This window comes from Choloepus didactylus, chromosome 8 (genome assembly GCF_015220235.1).
Source record: "Choloepus didactylus isolate mChoDid1 chromosome 8, mChoDid1.pri, whole genome shotgun sequence".
Taxonomy (NCBI): Eukaryota; Metazoa; Chordata; class Mammalia; order Pilosa; family Megalonychidae; genus Choloepus; species Choloepus didactylus.
In genome coordinates this window covers 32,910,371-32,931,870 of record NC_051314.1, presented here as the reverse complement: position 1 = coordinate 32,931,870, position 21,500 = coordinate 32,910,371, and the positions used below count along the sequence as shown (strand labels likewise).

The window sequence follows — 21,500 nt, the reverse complement described above, 5'->3', positions numbered from 1 at the left end:
GACATTTGATAATCTGATTATTAAGTGTCTTGGCATAGGCCTATTCAGATCTATTCTGTTTGGAGTACGCTGTGCTTCTTGGATCTGTAATTTTATGTCTTTCATAAGAGATGGGAAATTTTCATTGATTATTTCCTCTATTATTGCCTCTGCCCCTTTTCCCTTCTCTTCTCCTTCTGGGACACCAATGATACGTACATTCTTGTACTTTGTTTCATCTTTAAGTTCCCAGAGATGTTGCTCATATTTTAAAATTCTTTTCTTCATCTGCTCCTTTGCGTGTAGGCTTTCAGGTGTTTTGTTCTGCAGTTCTTGAGTGTTTTCTTCTGCCTCTTGAGATCTGCTGTTGTACATTTTCATTGTGTCTTTCATCTCTTGTGTTGTGCCTTTCATTTCCATAGATTCTACTAGTTGTTTTTTTGAACTTTCGATTTCTGCCTTATGTATGCCCAGTGTTTTCTTTATGGCCTCTATCTCTTTTGCAAAATCTTCTCTAAACTTTTTGAATTGATTTAGCATTAGTTGTTTAAATTCCTGTATCTCAGTTGAAATGTATGTTTGTTCCTTTGACTGGGCCATAGGATCGTTTTTCTTAGTGTAGGTTGTAGTTTTCTGTTGTCTAGGCATCTGACCTCCTAGGCCACCCCAATCAGGTTTTCCCAGATGAGAACAGGCTCAGATCACAGAAGGAGGAAATATTCAGTATCTGGTTTCCCTGATGGTTTTTCTTAGAGGATTGATACACCTGTGCTTTTCTGCCCAGCAGGTGCACGTGTCAGTCTATCACCAGCTGTTGTAAGAGAGTGTGGCCTGTGGCTCTCCTCCCCCAGGCTTTGGGGTCTGGTTCCTGAAAGGCAGGTGGTAGAGCTGGGCCCCTCCCTTTCCTCTTGGGAAGCTATGCCCCCTCCAGAGAGGTCACTGCATATCAATATGACTCTGCTGATCAAAGTGTTTTGATTTTAAAATGGCTGAGGCTGTCTTTACTGCAAAGCGCTATGGGCTGAAAATGGCTGTGGTTTTCTCCACAGAGGGAGAAAGGGACAGAAAAGCTCTCAGTTTCACCTGTCAGCCAGAGATCGCACCCGATCCCCTGGGCTCCCCATCCTGAGACAGATATGTCCCCTGACTCTCCCAAGGTCAGTTGTCACCAAAAGCCTTTGTGTGCTTGTTGAGGATTCACTGTCTGTATTGAGCAGTTAACATTAAAACCCCAGTTGGAGCTGGGCTGAGAGAGTGCTGCTCTCTAGCACCGCGAGGCTTCCATGAGGGAGGGGCTCTCAGCTCTCAGCGTTCAGCGTGGGTCCGCAGTTTTACTTACAGGTTTTATGCTGTGATCTCGGGCATTCCTCCCAATTCAGGTTGGTGGATGATGAGTGGACAGTCACGTTTGTCTCCCCGCAGTTATTCCAGGTTATTTACTAGTTTTTTGGTCATTTATGGATTGTTCCAGGGGGGACTAACAGTCTTCCACTCCTCTCTATGCTGCAATCTTAGCTCCTTTGCTTACTAACTATTGGGCAAATTACTCTTGAGCAAGTTGCTTTTACCTCTTAAACAAGTTACTTAACTTTTACCTAACCTTACTCTAGGCTCTGAACCTTTATGAGTCTACAATAATACCTTCATCACATGGTTATGAAGATTAAATGGGATATGTGAGAAATGCTATAGTTAGAAGTTATAAGAGAAAGAAAAATGTTGTTGATATTGATTCCTTCAGTCATACATTGACACTAAATAAAGGAAAATTTCTGATCAATTTAATGGCTCAAGAAGATATCATAGAATTAGAATTTTTTTCAATTATAAAGGAATTATTTGATTCACTGATTCTCTACTGGGGAAGCATATATTTCTCCCTCCCCTCTTCCTCAAGTCAAATGGGGGAGGCCAGAATCTTTAGAACAGCTTTAAAAAAAGCTATGTAATTGTACCAGTCATGATGCGCTATGTTTTGCTGCAGTAACAGTCAAATCCCCAAATCTAGTTGCTGAAAAATAACACACATTTGTTTCTTGCCCACCCACATGCCCACTGTGAGTCAGTTGGGGTCCCTGCTCCCTGTGTCCTCACTCTGGGACCTAGGCTGACCAGCAGCTTCTGATGCTGGTCACCAAGGCAGAGGGAAAAGAAGACAGGCAAAGCAAACATTGGGTCTTAAAGCTTCTGCCCAGAAGTAGCAAATATTTGCTCATATTTCATCAGTTAAAGCATGTTCAATGTCCACACCCTATTCCAAGAAGGTGCTAAAGTGCCAGATGCTTAGACAAGGGCTAGAGAGCTGGAATAGCTGTGAACTGTACTCATGATTTTCAAACAGGCTCTCACAGGTATTTTTTTTTAATGCAATTTTATTGAGATATATTCACATACCAGATAATCATCCAAAGTGTTCAATCACTGGTTCATGGTTTTGTCATATAGTTGTGTGTTGGTTAGAACAATAAATTTTTGAACATTTTCATTACTCCAAAAAAATAAAAAAAGAATAAAAATTAAAATTAAAAAGAACACCCAAAACACCCTATACCCCTTACCCCCCCTTATTATTTATTTATATTTTGTCTTTATTTTCTTACTCATCTGTCTATACACTGGATAAAGGGAGTGTCAGTTGCAAGGTTTTCACAATTATACCCTCACACTGTGAAAGCTGTATAGTTATACAATCATCTTCAAGAGTCAATGCTACTGCATTACAGTTCAACAGTTTCAGGTATTTCCTTCTAGCTATTCTAATACACTAAAAACTAAAAAAGGATATCTATGTAAAGCATAAGGATAATCTCCAGAATTACCTTGTGACTCTATTTGAAATCTCTCAGCCACTGAAACTCTATTTTGTTTCATTTCTTTTCCTCCTTTTGGTCCAAGAAGGCTTTCTCAATCCCATGATGCCAGGGCCAGGCTCATCCCTGGGAGTCATGTCCCTCATTGCCAGAGAGATTCACACCTGTCCCATGTAGTGGGGAGGGTAGTGAGTTTACCTGAGGAGTTGGCTTAAAGAGAGAGGCTACAGCTGAGCAAAAAAAGAGGTTCTCTGGGGGTGACTAGTAGGCATAATTATATATATAAGTAGGCTTATATATATGTAAGTAGGCTTAACTTCTCCTTTGCAGGAATAAGTTTCATAAGGGCAAGCCTCGGGATTGAGGGCTTAGCCTATTAAATTGGTAATCCCCAGTGCTTGCAAGAATATCAGGAATTCCCCAGGTGGGGAAGTTTAATATTTCCACATTTTCCCCCAGTCCCTCAAGGGGGCTTTGCAAATACTTTTTTTTATTCTCTGCCCAAATTACTTTGGGATGTATTGGGGCATCACAGTGACTTGTACACACCAACAAGGTTTCAATTCCTATTCAAGGTTCCATGTAATTATGGTGTTTGAATAAACTGACCATACAAGTTAAATTAGATAGTGTGCTACAGAAAATATAAATCTTGCACCAAATAAACATCACTTCCTTTGGTCTTACACAGAAGTTGAAGTTTTAAAACACAGTCAATATCGTCCTTTACCTTTTAGTCTGACTTGCGTTTAGCCCTAACCACATCAGCTTAATTCATATCTCTAATTGAAGCTTGATCTCTTTTTCAGCTCTTTTAACAGTTGCTGTATGGGGTAATGCTGACTTTCATAGCTGCAGAACTCTAACTCTGAGTTTGAGGTGTCACACAGATACCTGAAGTTCCAGGGAACGACCAGGTTATAATACAAAGAGCTCAGTATCTCAGAATTTAGAAATAATTGTGACAACTCAGGAAAAGAATGTGACTGCTGTAAAAGCTTACAATCTAGGAACCTTTACAGTAAGCTTCCTCCTGATAATCTATGCTCTTGAATTCAGTTCTCAGAGTTTGCACATTATATTTAGTCCATATTAGTGAGGCATTATAATATTTGTCTTTTCATTTCTGGCATATTTCATTCAACATACTGTCCTCAAGTTTCATTCACCTAGTTGTATGCCTGACAACTTCATTCCTTCTTGCGGCTGCTCAATATTCCATTGTACGTATACACCACGGTTCGCCCTTCCGTTCATCAGTCGATTGCAAACTGTGAATACTGCCCCCATAAACACCAGTGTGCAAATGTTCATTCGTGTCCCTGCTTTCAGTTCTTCCAAGTATATACCTAGTAATGGAGTTGCAGGATCATATGGCAACTCTATACTTAGCCTCCTGTCTCATAGGTATTTTGATACGTCTTTGAAGATAGCCCCCCTTGGTAAGAAATCACTGATGTCCTAATTCCATTTACCATTTTGAAATGGTGTGAAATCCTTTGAAAATGTTATTTGGCTGGCATCTTTAAAGCATTTGCTTTCACTTTGGGAACATTTTCTAACCAAATGATTTTTTTGTTTCTTTTTTTGTTTGATTTGGTGAAAGCAAACATTAATGGCAGCAAAGACTAGCAAGTTATCTAGAAAGCACATGCTGATGAAGATGTTTCCTTGCAGTGGTAGAAATGAATACAACATAAGTTAATATAAAGGAACTTAACACCATTGAAAAAAATTAACTATGTAAATGTTTTAGGGATTTTGCTGGCCAAGATCAAGTGTGAATCCTTCTCTGTGCCAGGTCATAATTAATTAGTTGGTTCTTTTTATATAAAAGAGAGGGACAGCATTCAGGATCCTAAGAAGCAGACATCAACTTTTTCCCCCAATAAAGTCCATTTTCTTTCTTCTTCAGTTTATATTAAATTTATGATCAGATATGCATAGGTTTTTCAGCCTTCTGTTAGTGAGATTTTCTTCCCAAGTAGGTGAGATATGCCTATCCCTTCACCCTACTTACTCCCTCTTATTTTAGAAGGCACATGTAAGGAGAGACTCTCCTTATGGCCAAACTCTGTGGACAGGACCTTTAGACTGCTTCAAAAGGGGAGCCCTCCCTAACTTAATGCCTAAATTTACCCCCTAATTTACAATATAGATGATTGACAGTGATGAGATTGTGACAATTGTGACTATCCTTGTTGGGTGCTAGCAGGTGAGTTTCTTCTACTCTCTAGCAGAATTTTTGCAAAACAGCTACAGAGCAAGGGATCTAAGAATTCTGCCGAGCATTTCATGCTTCTGCTCCTTCCTCCCTTATTTTGTATATAAGTTACCTTTTGGGTCAAAACTTCTAAAGACTTTTGCACTTAGGCTTTAGAAACATGGTCATCATATAATACATCCATATAATACATTGCCATAGGAAGCAACAGTTGTCTTATAGATGGCTGAGATTCTTGTCCTGTAAATGAAGAAAATTTTTCCAAGTTCTCTTGCCACAGAACAAGTGGAATTAAAAATCCATTTTTCATTAGAGATAAACTTTAATCATAACTAATGATTTTAGACCTTAATGTCAACCATTTCCAATAAAAAATAAAAATGAGAAGTTAGTTCTGATCTCAATTTAGGCGAAGCTTCATTATTTTAGGAAAAAATGTATGACACCATAGTTTTATGATCTACACTCCCACAGGAAGCTGGTTTACTCACCCAGTTTTAAATATGACTTTTATGTATATAATACTCCCAAATCCCATCTCCAGTTTTATCCTCTCTTTTGAGCTTTAGGTCCAGATTTCCAAATGGAAATTTCAAGCCCAACATGTTTACTGTAGAGGAAACAGCACAGTTTTTTATCACAGTGAAATGGGTTTGGAATTTGATAGACATTTTGTCTTCTCATTTCCAGGATTTTTTTCTTGTATTTGTTAGATTGGACAGAACTTGCAGAAAAAAAAAAAAAAAAAGAAATATTGGGTTTTCTCTCTTCTTCTGGATTTTGTTGAAAATTTTTTTCAGGATTTCCCTCTTAGCTATGTTTTTGGTTATTGACTTAAAATTAATATTTTTTTCCAGGCTAAGAAAATATTCTTCCTAGTTTATTGATTTTTTTTTTTTTTTAAATCGGTCACAAATGTTAAAAATGTTTAGATATCTTTTGGAGAAGTTAACACTATGATCATATATACTTTTTCTCATTTGATTTATGGATATATTAAATTACATTCATAGACTTCCTAATATTAAATTATCTTTGCATTCCAGGTATAAAGACAATATAATTATGGTACATTATTCTTTTAATGTATTGCTAGATGCAAAGTATTAGTATTTTATTTAGGATGTTTGCATTTATATTTGTAAGAAGATTGTGTTGTATTTTTATGTGTAGTCATTTTTCAGATTTTGTTATCAAAGTTATAGTAGTTTTGTAAATTATTTGAGAAGATATCTATCTTTTCTATGTAGCTGAAAATATTTTAAATGGCATAGCAACTATCAATTCCTGAGATTCAAAATATTTTATTTATGGATAATTTAAGCCTGACACTTTTATGGAAAGTAGTTTTTGTATGCTTTTTCGAGTTTTTCCCATCATGATTCATATGTTCAAGGATTCTGCTTCCTGAGTTAGTTTGTTGATTTTGTATTTTCATCAGAAGTCTTCCATTTTACCTAGAGTTTTAACTTTGTTATTTCACTGTTCTAGACTTCTTAAAATGGTTCTCTATCTTTGTTTATATTTCCCCTCTCTTTCTTCATGATTTTATATATTTTTATATATTTCTCATTATTGTGATCTGGTGGTGATTTTTAAAATTTTTATCCATTAGATTATATTTGGGCTTAATCTTGAATTTATTAATTATACAGTTTTAACATTTTAAAATTAATTAATATCTACCTTTTCTTTTCATGCTTCTTTTCAAATTTTCTTGTTTGTTTTGTTATCTTTTAAGTTGACTGTTCATTTATTTCTGTATTTCCTAACTTTACTTTTTAAACTTATTACCAATGTTAGTCCTATCCAAAGGAATAATAGCTGAAAAATCATAGGTTAGAAGTGCTGATTTTTCAAATTCACATTCAAGTAATTACACTGAAAAACATTTGCCAGTACACCATGATATCTCATATTTTGTGAAACATTAACCAAAAAAAAAATCCTTCTTTTTTAATAATGAAAATATTTAAGGCTATGGATTTACATCTGAGTGCAACTGTGATTTCAAGCCATAATTTTTGAATCATGGTTGTTTCCTAAATAGCCTATAATCACATTTTTCCTTTGTTTTAGACCTAATATTCATTTAGAAAGTGATTGAAAAGTTTTATTTAACCTTTTATTTTTCATTTCTAATTTTGTTGCATTATATTCATAGAATATGATCATTATAATTACTGAAGATATTAGATTATTTTTGTTAAGAGAATGGGTTCCAGAGTCAGAACTTGGGTTTCAATCCTGAATTTACCAAGTAAGCCTCTGTAGAAGGGAGATAATAGTCCCCAGTGGGTAGCTATGAAGATTAAATGAAATGATGTATATAAGGTACTTAGCATGGTGTGTGGCATATAATATGTTCACTAAATATTAGCTAATAATTGAGATTTTTCTGTGCCTTAATATTGTATTTCGTGGACACCAGAGAAGATGGTATATTCTCTATTATATATCATTAACCTATAATGATATATAACATTATATACATATTTTAAAAATAAACCTTGTTACTATCTTTCATATCTTTGTTTATTTTTTGACTATTTGAATTATCAAAACTGAAAAGAGGTGGTATAAAGTATCCCACTCCAATTATGTTTCTATTCATTCTTCTGGAATTTTAATAGTTTTTGCTTTATATATTTGGATGCTATGGCACGTAATAGCTTATATTTTCTTTGTGAACTGTATCCACTATCAATATAATGTTATTTAATTCATTTAATTTTTTTAGCTGAAAATATCTTTGTCTAATATTTATATTATAAACCCTGATTTATATTCTTGTTTTTGGTTTTTGTTTGCCTTTTCGTGATATGATACGCCCGTCCATCAATCCATCTATCCTTATTTATTCACATATTTATTTTCAGCTTTATTACAATATAATTCACATAACATAAAATTCACCCCTTAATGTGTATATAAGTAATTGATTTTAAATGTGTTCATGGACTCACGCAACCATCACTAGTATGTAGTTTTAGAATATTTCCAAAAAGGAACCCTGTCCCCATTAGCAGTCACATCCATTTCCCCACTCCCGCCCCCAACTCTAGGTGACTACTAATCTAATTTCTTTCTCTATGGATTTGCCTATTCATATAAATGAATCATGCAATATGCAGTCTTTTGTTTTTTACTTCTTTCACTTACCATAATGTTTTCAAGATTCATTCATTTTGTAGCATATATCAGTACTTCATTCCTTTTTATTGCCAAATAATATACCATTGTGTGGATATGCCATATTGTTTATCTGTTCATCAGTTGATGGGCATTTGGGTTGTTTCTAATTTTTGGCCATTACGGATAATACTGTTATGAGAATTTATGTACACTTTTTGTATGGACATATGTTTTCATTTCTCTTGGTTATATACTTAGGAGTGTAATTGGTGGGCCATGTGGTAACTCTGTGTTTCTTTTTTTTAATATTCATTTTATTGAGATATATTTACATACCACGCAGTCATACAAAACAAGTCGTACATTCGATTGTTCACAGTATCATTACATAGTTGTACATTCATCACCAAAATCTATCCCTGACACCCTCATTAGGTAACTCTATGTTTAACATTTCTAGGAACTGCCAAACTATTTTCTAAAGTGTCTACATCATTTTACATTTCCACCAGCAATGTATAAGGGTTCCAATTTTTCCTCATCCTTACCAACACTTGTTGTTGTCTGTCTTTTTTATTATAGCTATCCTAATGGGAGTGAAGTGATATCTCATTATGGTTTTGATATGCATTTCCTTAATGGATATGCATGTTTTCATGTTTATAATGGCCCTTTTAAAAATCTTTTGAGAAATGTCTATTGAGATCCTTTGCCCATTTTAAAAATTGGGTTGTCTCTTTATTCTTGATTTGTAACAGTTTTTTATATGTTCTGGATGGATACAAGTCCCAAAGTAGATATATAATTCACAAATATTTTCTCCAATTGAGAGGATTGTCTTTTCACTTTGTTTATAGTGTCTTTAAAGCAGAAAAGTTTTTAGTTTTGAGGAAGTCCAATTTATCTATTTTTTCTTTTGTTCCTTATGCTTTTGGTATCATACCTAAGAAATCATTGCCTAACTCAAAGGTGTGAAGATTTACTTCCATGTTTTCTTCTAAGAGTTTTGTAATTTTAGCTCTACAATTAGGTCTATGATCATTTTGAGTTAATATTTGCATATTGTATGAGGTAGGGTTTCAACTTCATTCTTTTGCAGCCCCAACACTATTTATTGTAAGGAGTGTTCTCTCCCTATCACCCATTTATTTTTAATCTCTCCATGGTTTTTGCTTTGGAACTCAATTACAGAATCTTTGCCTTTTAATCTAATTTAAAAGGGAAGTTTAATATACTTATATGCATTATTATTGCTGATATAATCAGCCTTACTGTTGAAATATTATTTAGACCTGATTTTTTATGCTTCTTTTTTGTTTATATGTTGTCTGTCTATAATCTTTTAAAAAGTGATCACCTTTCCTTCAGGTTTATGAAATAAATGGTTTTATCTATTTTAATTCTTTTTGCTGATAGTAAGAGACTATCAATAATATTCATTTCATAAACCACATATACCAATAGTCTCATTACTTGAGAGTTGTACTTCAAGCTGTATTAAAGGTGGCTGTACAGTTCATCAGTATAAATGAGGTGTTAAGGATAGTGAAATATGTTGACAGATATTCAGAAGGTTTGATTTAAAAAGTGAAATGTATCATTATAGTACAATAAGGATAAACATAGTAAAAATTAAATATGACACTGCGATCATGCCTAGCCTTATTTAGTAGCCTTTTTTTACCTTCTGAAAAATCATTCCATGCTTGAAATATGCATACCTTTGAGGCTTAAAAACTACATATTGCAAGATAATGTTTAACATCACTAGAATTCTGCATATAAATGAAGTTCAAGCTCTTGAAATGTATTTTTCTATTTTCACACTTCATTATAGGAAGCATACTCTTTAATTGAGAAGACTGAAGCAGAACAAAATGCCCTATATTCATATCAAAAAGATTTGGAAACTTCAAAAAAAAAGAAGAGCAGAATCCCTTCTCCACCAATCTTGCTATCCCGAACTCATTGTTCTGTGACATTCAAGCCTGCTCCATTTATTTCAGATGTCAAGGTATGTGTTCTAGTTTGCTAATGCTGCAGAATGCAAAACACCGGAGATGGATAGGCTTTTATAAAATGGGGGTTTATTTCGCCACACAGTTACAGTCTTAAGGCCACAAAGCATCCAAGGTAACACCTCAGCAATCGGGTACCTTCACCGGAGGATGGCCAATGACGTCCAGAAAACCTCTGCTAGCTAGGAAGGCAGCTGGCATCTGCTCCAAAGCTCTGGCCTCAAAACGGCTTTCTCCCAGGACGTTCCTCTCTAGCAAGCTTGCTCCTCTTCAAAACATCACTCCCAGCTGCACTCCCTTTCCTCTGGTTGAGTCAGCTCATTTATATAGCTCCACTGATCAAGGCCCACCCCGAATGGGCAGGGCCATGCCTCCATGGGAACATCTCATCAAAATCATTACCCACAGCTGAATGGGGCACATTCCAAGCAAATCTAACCAGCACCAAACGTCTCCCCCGACAAGACTACAAAGATAATGTCATTTGGGGGACACAATACATTCAAACCGGCACATTCCACCCCCTGGACCCCAAAATGACATTATCTTTCCAAACACAAAATACATTCATTTCATCACAATATCACAAAAACTTAAATCATTTCAGTAACAAAAGTTAAGTACAAAATCCCATCAAAATCAATTATAGGCATGGTCAGTCCTAAGGTATAATTCCCCTCTAGCTGTGGATCTGTGAACTTAGAACAAGTCATATGCTTCCAATATACAAAGGAGAGACATTCACAGGATAAACATTTCCATTGCCATGAGGAGAAACAGTAAGGAAAACAGGGTTAACAGGAGCAAAACAGTTCCTAAAACCCGCAGGACAAACTCCATTAGATTTCAAAGTCTGAGAGTCATTTACAGAACAACGTTGCATCCTTGGGGCTTGAGAGAGCGGGAGCCTAACCCTTCCCAAGGGCCTTTTTGGCAGCTGTTTCCTCTCCAAATGCTTGGGTGAGTTCTCCAGCATATCCACACATTGGGGAGACCACCTTCTCGGCCCCACCCTCCTCAACCTTGGGGCAGCTCCCGGATTCCCTTCCATCTCCGGGGCACACGCTCAACCCCTTCAGAACAGTGTGGTGGCAGCCAGGCTCTCCCCAATTCCCTGGGAATGTGCTCCAACCTCTCTGGGACCTGAGGTGGCAAAACTCCTCCAGAGCATCGAGGCGGAAAGCCTGCCCTCGACCTCCAGGGCAAACTCACCCTTTCCATGCATGTGGGCTGCTCCACTCTCCCAGCCCGAGACCTCCTGACTCCAGACCTCAACCTCCATGGCTCTGTCTTTGAAGAGATTTTTCCTTTAATTTTTTCCTTGTCTGTCTCCTCCAGTCCAGACCGGCAATGGCTCAGTCTATAAAGATCTCGCAAAAATTCTGTTGGCTTTGCATGAAGCACACAGGGGTCAAAGCCATTAGACAATAGGACTTTCCACAAATCCTTTCTGGATAATTCCATCTCCAATCTTGGCTTGTACTGAAATGGTGGCTGGGTTCCGTGTTTGTTTCCATCCTCACGTTGGGCTGTAGCTTCTGGGATTCCACCCACTGGAAGCTTGTAACTTTCCAAGCCATCAGCTTCTGGTTTCTTTGAACCCAAGAGTTCAGTTCTAAGTTTATCTCTCTCCGCTTGTATTTTACTATAAGCTGCAAGGAGAAGCCAGGTTACATCCTCCACACGTAGTCTGGAGATCTCCTCAGCTAAGTATTCCAGGTTGTCGCTTTCAAATTCTTCCTTCCATCTGACACCAGGACTCAATTTTGCCAAATTCTGTGCCACTTTAAAACAAGGATCGCCTTTCTTCCAGTTTGCAACAACACATTCATCATTTCTGCTCAAGTCCTCATCAGAAGTATCTTTAGAGTCCATATTTCCACAAACAGGCTCTTTAAAAAAGTTTAGGCCTTTTGTATAAAGCTCCTCACAATTCTTCCAGTATCTGCCCCTTATCCATTTGAAAAGCCATTCCAGCATGTTTGGTATTTGCAAACTCAGCAGCAAAAGTACCCCACTTCTCTGGTACCAATATCTGTTCTAGTTTGCTAAAGCTGCAGAATGCAAAACACCAGAGATGGATAGGCTTTTATAAAATGGGGGTTTATTTTGCCACACAGTTACAGTCTTAAGGCCACAAAGCATCCAAGGTAACACCTCAGCAATCGGGTACCTTCACCGGAGGATGGCCAATGGCGTCCAGAAAACCTCTGCTAGCTAGGAAGGCAGCTGGCATCTGCTCCAAAGCTCTGGCCTCAAAACGGCTTTCTCCCAGGACGTTCCTCTCTAGCAAGCTTGCTCCTCTTCAAAACATCACTCCCAGCTGCACTCCCTTTCCTCTGGTTGAGTCAGCTCATTTATATAGCTCCACTGATCAAGGCCCACCCCGAATGGGCAGGGCCATGCCTCCATGGGAACATCTCATCAAAATCATTACCCACAGCTGAATGGGGCACATTCCAAGCAAATCTAACCAGCACCAAACGTCTCCCCCGACAAGACTACAAAGATAATGTCATTTGGGGAACACAATACATTCAAACCGGCACAGTATGGCATCCATTATCTTTACCTCATGCAAAGTGACATAAGTACATTTATGACTGTAATGATTGATAACTTTTATTGCCTTTAGGACTTGAGTAGTCTTTGGTGTTATTTCTAAGCACTGACCTCTGAGATAGGGTTTTAATTTCTAAACTATATTTAGTTTCTTCATGAATTTTTTTCCCTTTATGTTATTTATGGTGCGTTCCATATAGTATGGTAATATGGTAAGGAGAAACAATAGAGAAGCATATCCCTTTAAGTATCATCATCACCATGACACAGATGAATCCTGACATCCTAGTGTATTCAAGATTGAGGAGATCTCCCTGGAACTGGATTCAGACACTTGAGTTGGGGAGAACTACTTTCAGGGCTAATGATAGAGGTGAGGTAGCAGAGTGTGGAAATTTGGGAATGGTGAATCTATAGGTTTTCCCCCAAATCCTTGCAAGTAAATGAGGATTCTTTTAGTGCAAATATGACAATTCCAACCATATTATAACTTACAAATCTATGTATTTATTAAAGAATGAGCTTTTTCTTCTATACCTGATGCCTTGGAACTTTGGCCTAAAGGTGACCAAAAGTTGAGATTTAATTTCCTTACAAATATTTGGTTCCATCTAATTTATATTTAAAATATTATGTTTTCGTCTTTGGGATCATCAACAACATGACCTATGATGTATAAAAAAGAAGTTTTTCTTTGATTTTCCTCAGGATGTTCTGCTTAAAGTTACATTTAACTTAGTGTAGTGGAGTCAGACAGATAGAACTTTAAAATTCTAGCTCCATCCTTTATTAGCTTGCGACTTTAGGAAATTTAAGTACACTTTCTGAGGATTTTGCTTTTCCTTTGTAAAATGTGGTTACTGAGAAAATCTTTAAGTGAAAATATGTTTAACATTCTTGGTATATTAACTGATGTCTCACCATCCCTTATATTAAAAATACGTAGTTAAGTTTGCTCAAAGCAATTAATAAATTATAAACTGTGATTACATTATTTGATGTTTTTCATAAATTCAGACCAACATGCTTTATTGAGTGTCTATTACTGCTCAAGCCCCTGTACAAGGTAATTGAGTTACAAAGAGAAATTCAAAGCATGAAGCCCATGCTTTGGGTTTCAGGCTAATGGGAAATGGACATCAGTGAGAAGTTATACCACCATCACAATACTTTATAACTGGGGAAACAGAAGTAGCATTCATCTTATACATAACTGTGCCATCATAAATGTATTATTCCTATTGCTAGCAGTTTTAAATTTTGATTTCAGATTTCTATAAATCTGTTTAAGAATTAGGCTTCATTGATTTTTTGAATTCAGACAGAATTAAGATCAGATGACATATTAAGAGTTTTTGTTGGTGTTTAATCAAATGTTTTGGCTTATTTAACTAAAAACTTATTTTTGATGTATTTCAATTTATTCAATAATTTATTTTATTTCATTATGCTTGGAAATAAGAAGACATAGAGTTTCTTATTTGACTTAAGACTTGTCCCCTGGTAAATGTAGTTTATGTATATTAAACTATACATGAAGTTTATGTATATTTTGCCCTAGCAGAGCTGTGTGTGTCAGGAAATTATCTCCTTCCGTTACTTACACATCAGCACTAGATGGTGCTGTGGGCTTAAATAAGTTTTGTGTTGGAGTCTTCAGCCATCTTTTGTTTTATCAAAATCTCTTTTTAGGGCATTCATTTCATTAAAATCTCTTTTTACAGTTCAAAATGCTGGTGTTATTTATATTATTTATAACCTGTTCTTGAAAAGTTGGTGGTCATTTGTTCATGTTGTCTTTTATGTAGATTCTGATTACACATTGCTTCTCACGGTTATAAAAACTTAGATGTTTTTATCTTTGGACAAAATAAAAACATAAATTCAGCTTTTAAAATTGGTTTTAGAGAAAATTTTACCTTTCAAATTCTGATTTATATATTAGAACTTCACTTAGAGCAATAATGCTCTAAATCATATAACATTCTGTTGTGTTGTTGTTTTTTCCCCCTCCTATGAAAAATGGTACTCTTTTTGCATGGAAATTCAAGGGAAATTTGTTTCTAAATGTTTCTGAGATTCATCTCATTTTTTTTCTCCCATGGCTTCCAAATTCCTTCGGTACTTTCTTGTTCGTAGAGTCCTTCTGCCTTTGACTACAGCTTCTTATTTAAGTGTTTATATCACAATCACCTAAGAAATTTTCTTTGAAAATATGTAGGTCTGGGCATTTGTACTAGAAATTCTAATTCAATGAGACTGAGTTCAAGCTTCAGTAGTTGTAATTAATTAATTTAAAAGATTGATTCTATACAAACTGTGTTTAAAAAAAGAGATTCTGGTATATAGAGTTGAGAACAACCAGTGTAGACTAGACACCATTAGGATTTGTCTGTCGTTCTGGTGGAAAAAGTGGCAGGCATAAACCGTAAGAGGTGGTTTCTAGTGAGAATTACATTCTCCCTTCTTTCAAGCTTCCCCTGTGGTGTAGGAGTTGAGATGTTGTGAGGTGGAGCCTCTGGAGAAGGGGATGCCACAGTGATGGCAAACCCCTGAGGACAATGCAGTTGGTTCATAATTCTACTCCCTAGGTATCAGTTTGCACCCTTTTCTGTACACTGATCTGTTAGTGAGACAACTTCATTCCAATGAGGAATTTCTGTTATTTTGACATCTTGGCAGAAGGACCATTGTTTAATCATTTATCAAATTTAATTTGGGCTGTTTTTGTTGAATTTGCATTCTTTGTTTGGTTAATGTCTGTGTTTTAAAATTATCAAAGTAATATCTTGTTTCAGAAATTTATAAACTAGCAAAAAATATCCATAATCTTAACATTTTACCATCCAAATCCTCCCACTGTTGTTATTTGGGGACATTTTCTTCCAGGCTTTTTTTATATGAGTTTTTTGCATTTATTTAAAAAATTATAATGTGGTATCTTGCTTTTTTGTCATATACTATGAAATAAAATATGATTATTTCAGTGTTGATCTGTTTTCCATCAAGATTAAGTCATCTTTGGAGTCAACCTCTGCTATCTGTCTGACCTTGGGCAAATTATTTAACATGTTTGCATCTCTGTTTTTTCTTAAGCGAAACGACACTTGTAATACCCATCTCATAAGAATGTTGTGAAAATTAGAAATATGTGTAAATTTTCTAACAATTCTTAGTACATAAGGACTGCTCAGTTAATGGGAGTTAAAAATAATTAATAATGAATAATATTTTAGTCTTGGTAGTCCAAGGTAAATCAGTCCTGTATTTACCTTTACTTTTCTAAGATTAAACCAAAGTATATTTTAAACTTAGATTTCATGTTTTAAAACTTGAACAGTTATATTCCTATTTAGAAAAGTATTCATTTTGCCAAGTGAGATAAAATAAATTAAATATCTTGTTAAACAGACCATAAGTGATGGACTGCTGCTGTCCTCTGCAGGTCTCCTGGTACTGCATTTTGGGTTGCAAAGCAGAAGGAAGCTATGGAAAAGTAAGGCTAAACAATAATCATCTCCCAAACTCAGGAGAAGCGGTAGGTCAAATTAAAAGAACAACTTGTAAGTGTCAGGAAATCTTACCCTAAGCCTCTTTAATGATAACTGAGTTGATTTTTCTTATGAAGTCATTGTTTCAGTGAATCTCTCTAATGTCAACTTGAGTCATCAATAAAAACAACAGCAAATAAAAAATGTCTTGCTTTTCACATATGTGGTTTACTTAATTGTGTTTAAAAAATCATGTTATTTTACTTTTCTATGCATAACTTGAAATACATTTTGTTAATAGATACCAGCTGATGGTAAAAGCGTTTTTGAAGTGAAAGGTTTAGAAACCAATGAAAAATACATATTTGCAGTTGCTGCTTATTCTTCTAATGGGAAGCTTGTTGGTGATGCTATTGGGGAGACAACTAAGCCGATTCTGGTTTATCCACCTCTTTCTGCTGTTACTGCTCGGATGTTCTTGACGCAGGTAGATTTCTGCTGTTTTTTTTCTGTCTGTTTTCTTTCTTTTAAGCAGTTACTAAGTAATTTCTGATGGAAAAAAAATCACAGAAAATATTCTGAAGTTTCTATAGTGCATATTTTCCATTATTGCCGTTTAGTCTTATAAAACATGAATTGTTCTTTCTCTTATTAGTGAGTTTGCTTTTTATAATAATATTTTTTTGGATTACCAAGTTGGCACATATTAATTTTAGAACATTTGAAAAATATTGAAATGCACAAAGAAGAAATAAGCGTTATCTTTAATCCTATCATACAGAGTAAGAAGCTCTCAACCAGGGACGGTTGACTTCTGGAGGCCATTTGGCAATGCCTGGAGACATTTTTGGTAGAGGCCGGGGATGCTGATAAACACCCTACAGTGCATAGGTCAGCCTCTCCATAACAAAGAATTAACCAGCCCAAAATTTGAGAGTGCCAAGACCATGAAACTCTGATCCAGAGATACACACACACACACACACACACACACACACACACACACGCACATATAAATTATTTATATACAAACGTGTATGAATTTATGTATTGTATATAATTTTAATCATAGTATACATATTATTTTGCATCTTGACTTTAAAATTTAATATATAATTGACATTTTCCCATACCTTTAAGTATTCTGAAACATAATTTTCGATTGTTTCATGATATTGTATCTTATGAATATATCATAGTTTAGTTACTAATTCTTCATTTTTGGACATTTATATACTTTCCAATCTTTTTTCTATTATTACCAAAGCTGTGATGCACATCCTTGTATGTAATCTTTACTTGCTTCTATGGTTACATGCTTAGCATAAATTCATGGACGTGAAATTTCTGGTTCAATAGAAACAGACAGATCTGAGTTCAAATTCCAGCTTCTCAGACTGGTTGTGTGATATTGGGCAAGTAACAATCTTTGTAAGCCTCAGTATTTTTCATCTGGGAAGTGGGGGTAATAATAGTAGCCACCTCCTAGAAATATTATGACAATTAAATGGAATTTTGCATGTCAAATGTTTAAACATAGCACTTGTCACACAGTAGATACTTAATAAATATTATTGTTTTTGGTTATGGATATGTACATGAGTTAACATTTTAGCTGAAATATCAATAGTCTGACTTAGGACGTTTCACAGTGAATAGGACACTAGAAAAAGCAGTTCATTGAACTAGGTCTCAAGTATTTAATTTCAAGTCTATTGTTTGCTCTTCTAAATTTTATCAAATTCCTATTGTGTTATTTTTTCTCCTCCGAATAGTTGATTAGTATTATAAACTAAAATCTAAGAGCATTTTGTATTATATCTTTCAAAAAATTAAATTGAGAGAGTTGCTCGGAATTTTTAGCATTGACTTGGCATGTCATATTGGTCCATGGTTTCCTAGTTTTTATTTCTCTGGAATCTAGTATATCCCCTAATTTGCAGTGATGGAGTTATTTCAAAGTGAGGAAGCAGATATTTCATCAAGGTCTAATTTTTCTCTAGGGAGTGGGTTTGGCTTGAGGGTTCCATTTGGCAGAACTTTCACTGAAATTTAATAAAACTAAGTCCAAGCAGTACTGCTGGGATAATGAGAAGTGTCATGGAGTAATGAACTGTATGTTTTAATTGATATCATATTTGTAGTCTTGCTGTTCCTTTACGACAGTTTATGAGCATTCTCTCTCATGTTGTTAAGGGTCTAAAGCAAAATTTTCTCACCTATTGTGTGCTTAATTTAACAACTTATGTTTAAACTTTTAAGTTCTAGCAAGGAAATGGACCTTTCTTTTAAAGTTCAATTTAATTTTCATGAGAATGGTTAGTTTTTAGTTTCTGGATAATTCTGTTCTTTAAAACATCTTATCATAAATATAGTAAAATATGGGGATATTTCACTAAATGTTTTTGGTGTTTTAGGTTCTATTTTTACTCAACATTATTCAAAAAACATTAATAAAGTTAGGTGAATCTTCACTAGGTTTTCCCTTAATGTAGGAAGCTATTAATTAGGCTATCTGGGGAATTTTTTGAGGAACTTTTATGAACTATATATTTTCTGTGGATATTTTTCATTTTCTCCCTTTTATTTCCTCATCTTTTTACTCTTCTTCTATAAGTAGGGAATGGCTAGATAATGTGATATAAAATGTAGAAAATTAGAAATCTGTGAGCAGGATTCTAATCTTGACTTTAGAGATTATGATTTTAGGTAAATTGTTTGTCTCAGTTACCCTATCTTTAAAATGGATATAAAACCAAACGTCAAATAATGAGTGGGCCCAAGAGCTTGTTGAATTAAGGAAATAGGGAATATTGTTTATTAAAAGACTACTCTGTCAGACATTTTTAAATCCTTTATTCCATTTATTACAACCCTGTGAGGTGGTATTATTACTTTCATTTTGTATTTGAGGAAACTGAGGTTAAATTAATCTGTCCTCTGCCAATCCCATTTTGTTTCAGAAAGGTTGTTAAAAAACCCCACGACTTATGATTTTATAATCCTTAGTTTTCTCCTGGTGTTATTTCTTGTCTTGTAATAATCACTCATTGAACAAATACTATAAAATAAAAAGATGTTTTTTAAAAGGAAGGAAAAGCCAATTATAATTTCGCCAACCCTCTTACACATCATCTGTTGTTGTTTTCCATGTTACATCTTAAAATTGTATGATTTCTTAGTGACCACTTAATCAAAGTCCTTCATTTGACAAATGCAGCCCAGAGAAGTAACTCACTGCATGTCTTGGCTCCATTGTTTTTACAGACTGTGAGCCTCTGTACAAGTTACTCAACCTTTCAATGCCCCAGTTTCCTCATCTGCAGAACAGAATGGTAATAGAGCCCACTTCATACTGTTGCAATGAGGAGTCAATACAATAATGCAAGTAAAATGCTTAGTATTGTGCTTAACGTCTTTTGATAGTCAAAAGATGTTAAGGCCTTTTGTAAGCATGTCTCACTTTACCTGTCCAATCATATTACCCACTTTTCTTCAAATTATGACCTGTCTTCCTGTCTCTACTAGATGTACTGTGATGATTTCCTCTACTAGTCTTTTTTGGATTCTGACTAAACTGTGTTGACCCAAATCTTATCCCTGTCTGAGGGTTCGCTTCAATCCTGCCTCCTTCTTGAAGTCTTCATTTCTCTTTTTCTAAACTTCCAAAATTATTATGTATTCTTTGTAGTTTTTCTATGATTTCATGTCTTTTATATTTGTACCTTGATTAGTTTCATTTTATGATTTGAAGAATCCACCCCTACTGTGCTGAGCACAGGGTAGAAACTTCATGAAAGCTTACTGGTTGGTTGATTATGAATACTGGAAGATTTAAAAAGTTTTGGCCCAACAAGTTATTCCCTTGAGTGGAATATATCTAGTAATATGTCTTTTACCTACTTAATTCAATGAATTTATTTAAACTTTATACGCTACCTCCTTCCATAAAGGATTTCAAGCAGCACATAACTCATGTGGTGAGATTTTATATTATTATATTCATATTTGAATAGAATAATTTCTAGAAATAGCTTTGAAGAAATATGTTCTATCAAAAGAAATAGGTAAATGTTATGTTGATTTTTTTCTCTGAGCTTCTAGGCTTTATCAATGAAATCAGTTATTTCTCCTAATATGTGTTAAAGTTAAAACATATCATGACTTCTTGGAAGCTTTAGGGTTTTATTCTTTAATCTTTTCAGCTGTGAACCCTTTGTTGCACAAAAGCTTTAAAAGTGTCAGTCAGAACCAGAAAAGAATGAAGTATATTTCATATTTTGGGTTTGGGAAATCTGATTGTTTCTCTTGGAACAGATTGTTCATTATAACAGTATCTATAATAAATGGAGTGAACTGCCGAGATAGATTGAAATGAAATTAATTTGGCTCAGATGTGATCTTTGTTTTGCTTATGAGGATTTTAAACATCCTTACAGAGTTTCACATTTCCATGCAATTTAGAAATAAAAGAGATTTCAAAATGTATCTGTCTCCCTTGCCAGTGGCCGCTGTTACCTGATGATAGCACCGTAGAATACAACAGCAAATGTGAACAACTGTGTATGAAATTGTGCAATAGAATCTTAGCAGAATTCTTGTTTAAAATATACATTTCACAAATAAAAATATTGTGTAAGATGATATGCTTTTCGTTACAGGTTGCCTATCAGATTGGTAACTATGAATTGACTAAGAGAGTTTTCTCACCAGTTTGGGATTATTTTGTTGCTTCACCGCTTCGTGTTGACCAATCTGTTATTTCTTTAAGCAATATAATGACTGTTACACAGAGAAGGTAATTAGAAATATTATTTTAAACTATGAATTTATTTATTGAAAAATAAGGATGTTGGATGTAAGGTCTAAAATCATTTTATTTTCAATTTCATGTTAAGATTATCCACATAAAACTATTTCTAATAAGTATTGTAATAAGAGTATACACTCAAAGATCTCAGGTCCTTGTTAGAAACTTCCTTGCTAGAGGCAGAAAAATATTGGAGGCATATGGATGCATCCTGAATATAAGGTAATGAAAATTATGGAATAAAAATATTAAATATCAACCATCATAGCAAAGGTTATACCAGAAAACTCAAACATGCACTGGTGACTTTCGTAATCGAGAAAGTTCAGGTTGGGGTTAAGGTTAGGGTCTGGTGGGTGGCCTGTTGGAAGATCTCCCAGGATTGGGGTATCCACAACACGAAAAAGGCCAGTAGAGTCCATATAATAAGTAGCTGCCACAGGTCATCCTTTTAGGCTTTACAGCCTTTTT

General features: G+C 35.0%; 1 protein-coding gene across 10 annotated transcripts in view; it reads left to right on the top strand.

Annotated features, from left to right (window-relative positions):
- CFAP54 (cilia and flagella associated protein 54) overlaps positions 1-21,500 on the top strand; it is a 429,497-nt gene that overhangs the window by 106,566 nt on the left and 301,431 nt on the right. For all 10 annotated transcript variants that reach the window (XM_037846937.1, XM_037846939.1, XM_037846934.1 and 7 more), the window contains exons 20-23: positions 9,986-10,162; positions 16,174-16,266; positions 16,521-16,706; positions 20,881-21,017. In XM_037846937.1, the coding sequence (XP_037702865.1) occupies positions 9,986-10,162; positions 16,174-16,266; positions 16,521-16,706; positions 20,881-21,017 (593 nt within the window). The remainder of the gene's footprint in view (positions 1-9,985; positions 10,163-16,173; positions 16,267-16,520; positions 16,707-20,880; positions 21,018-21,500) is intronic.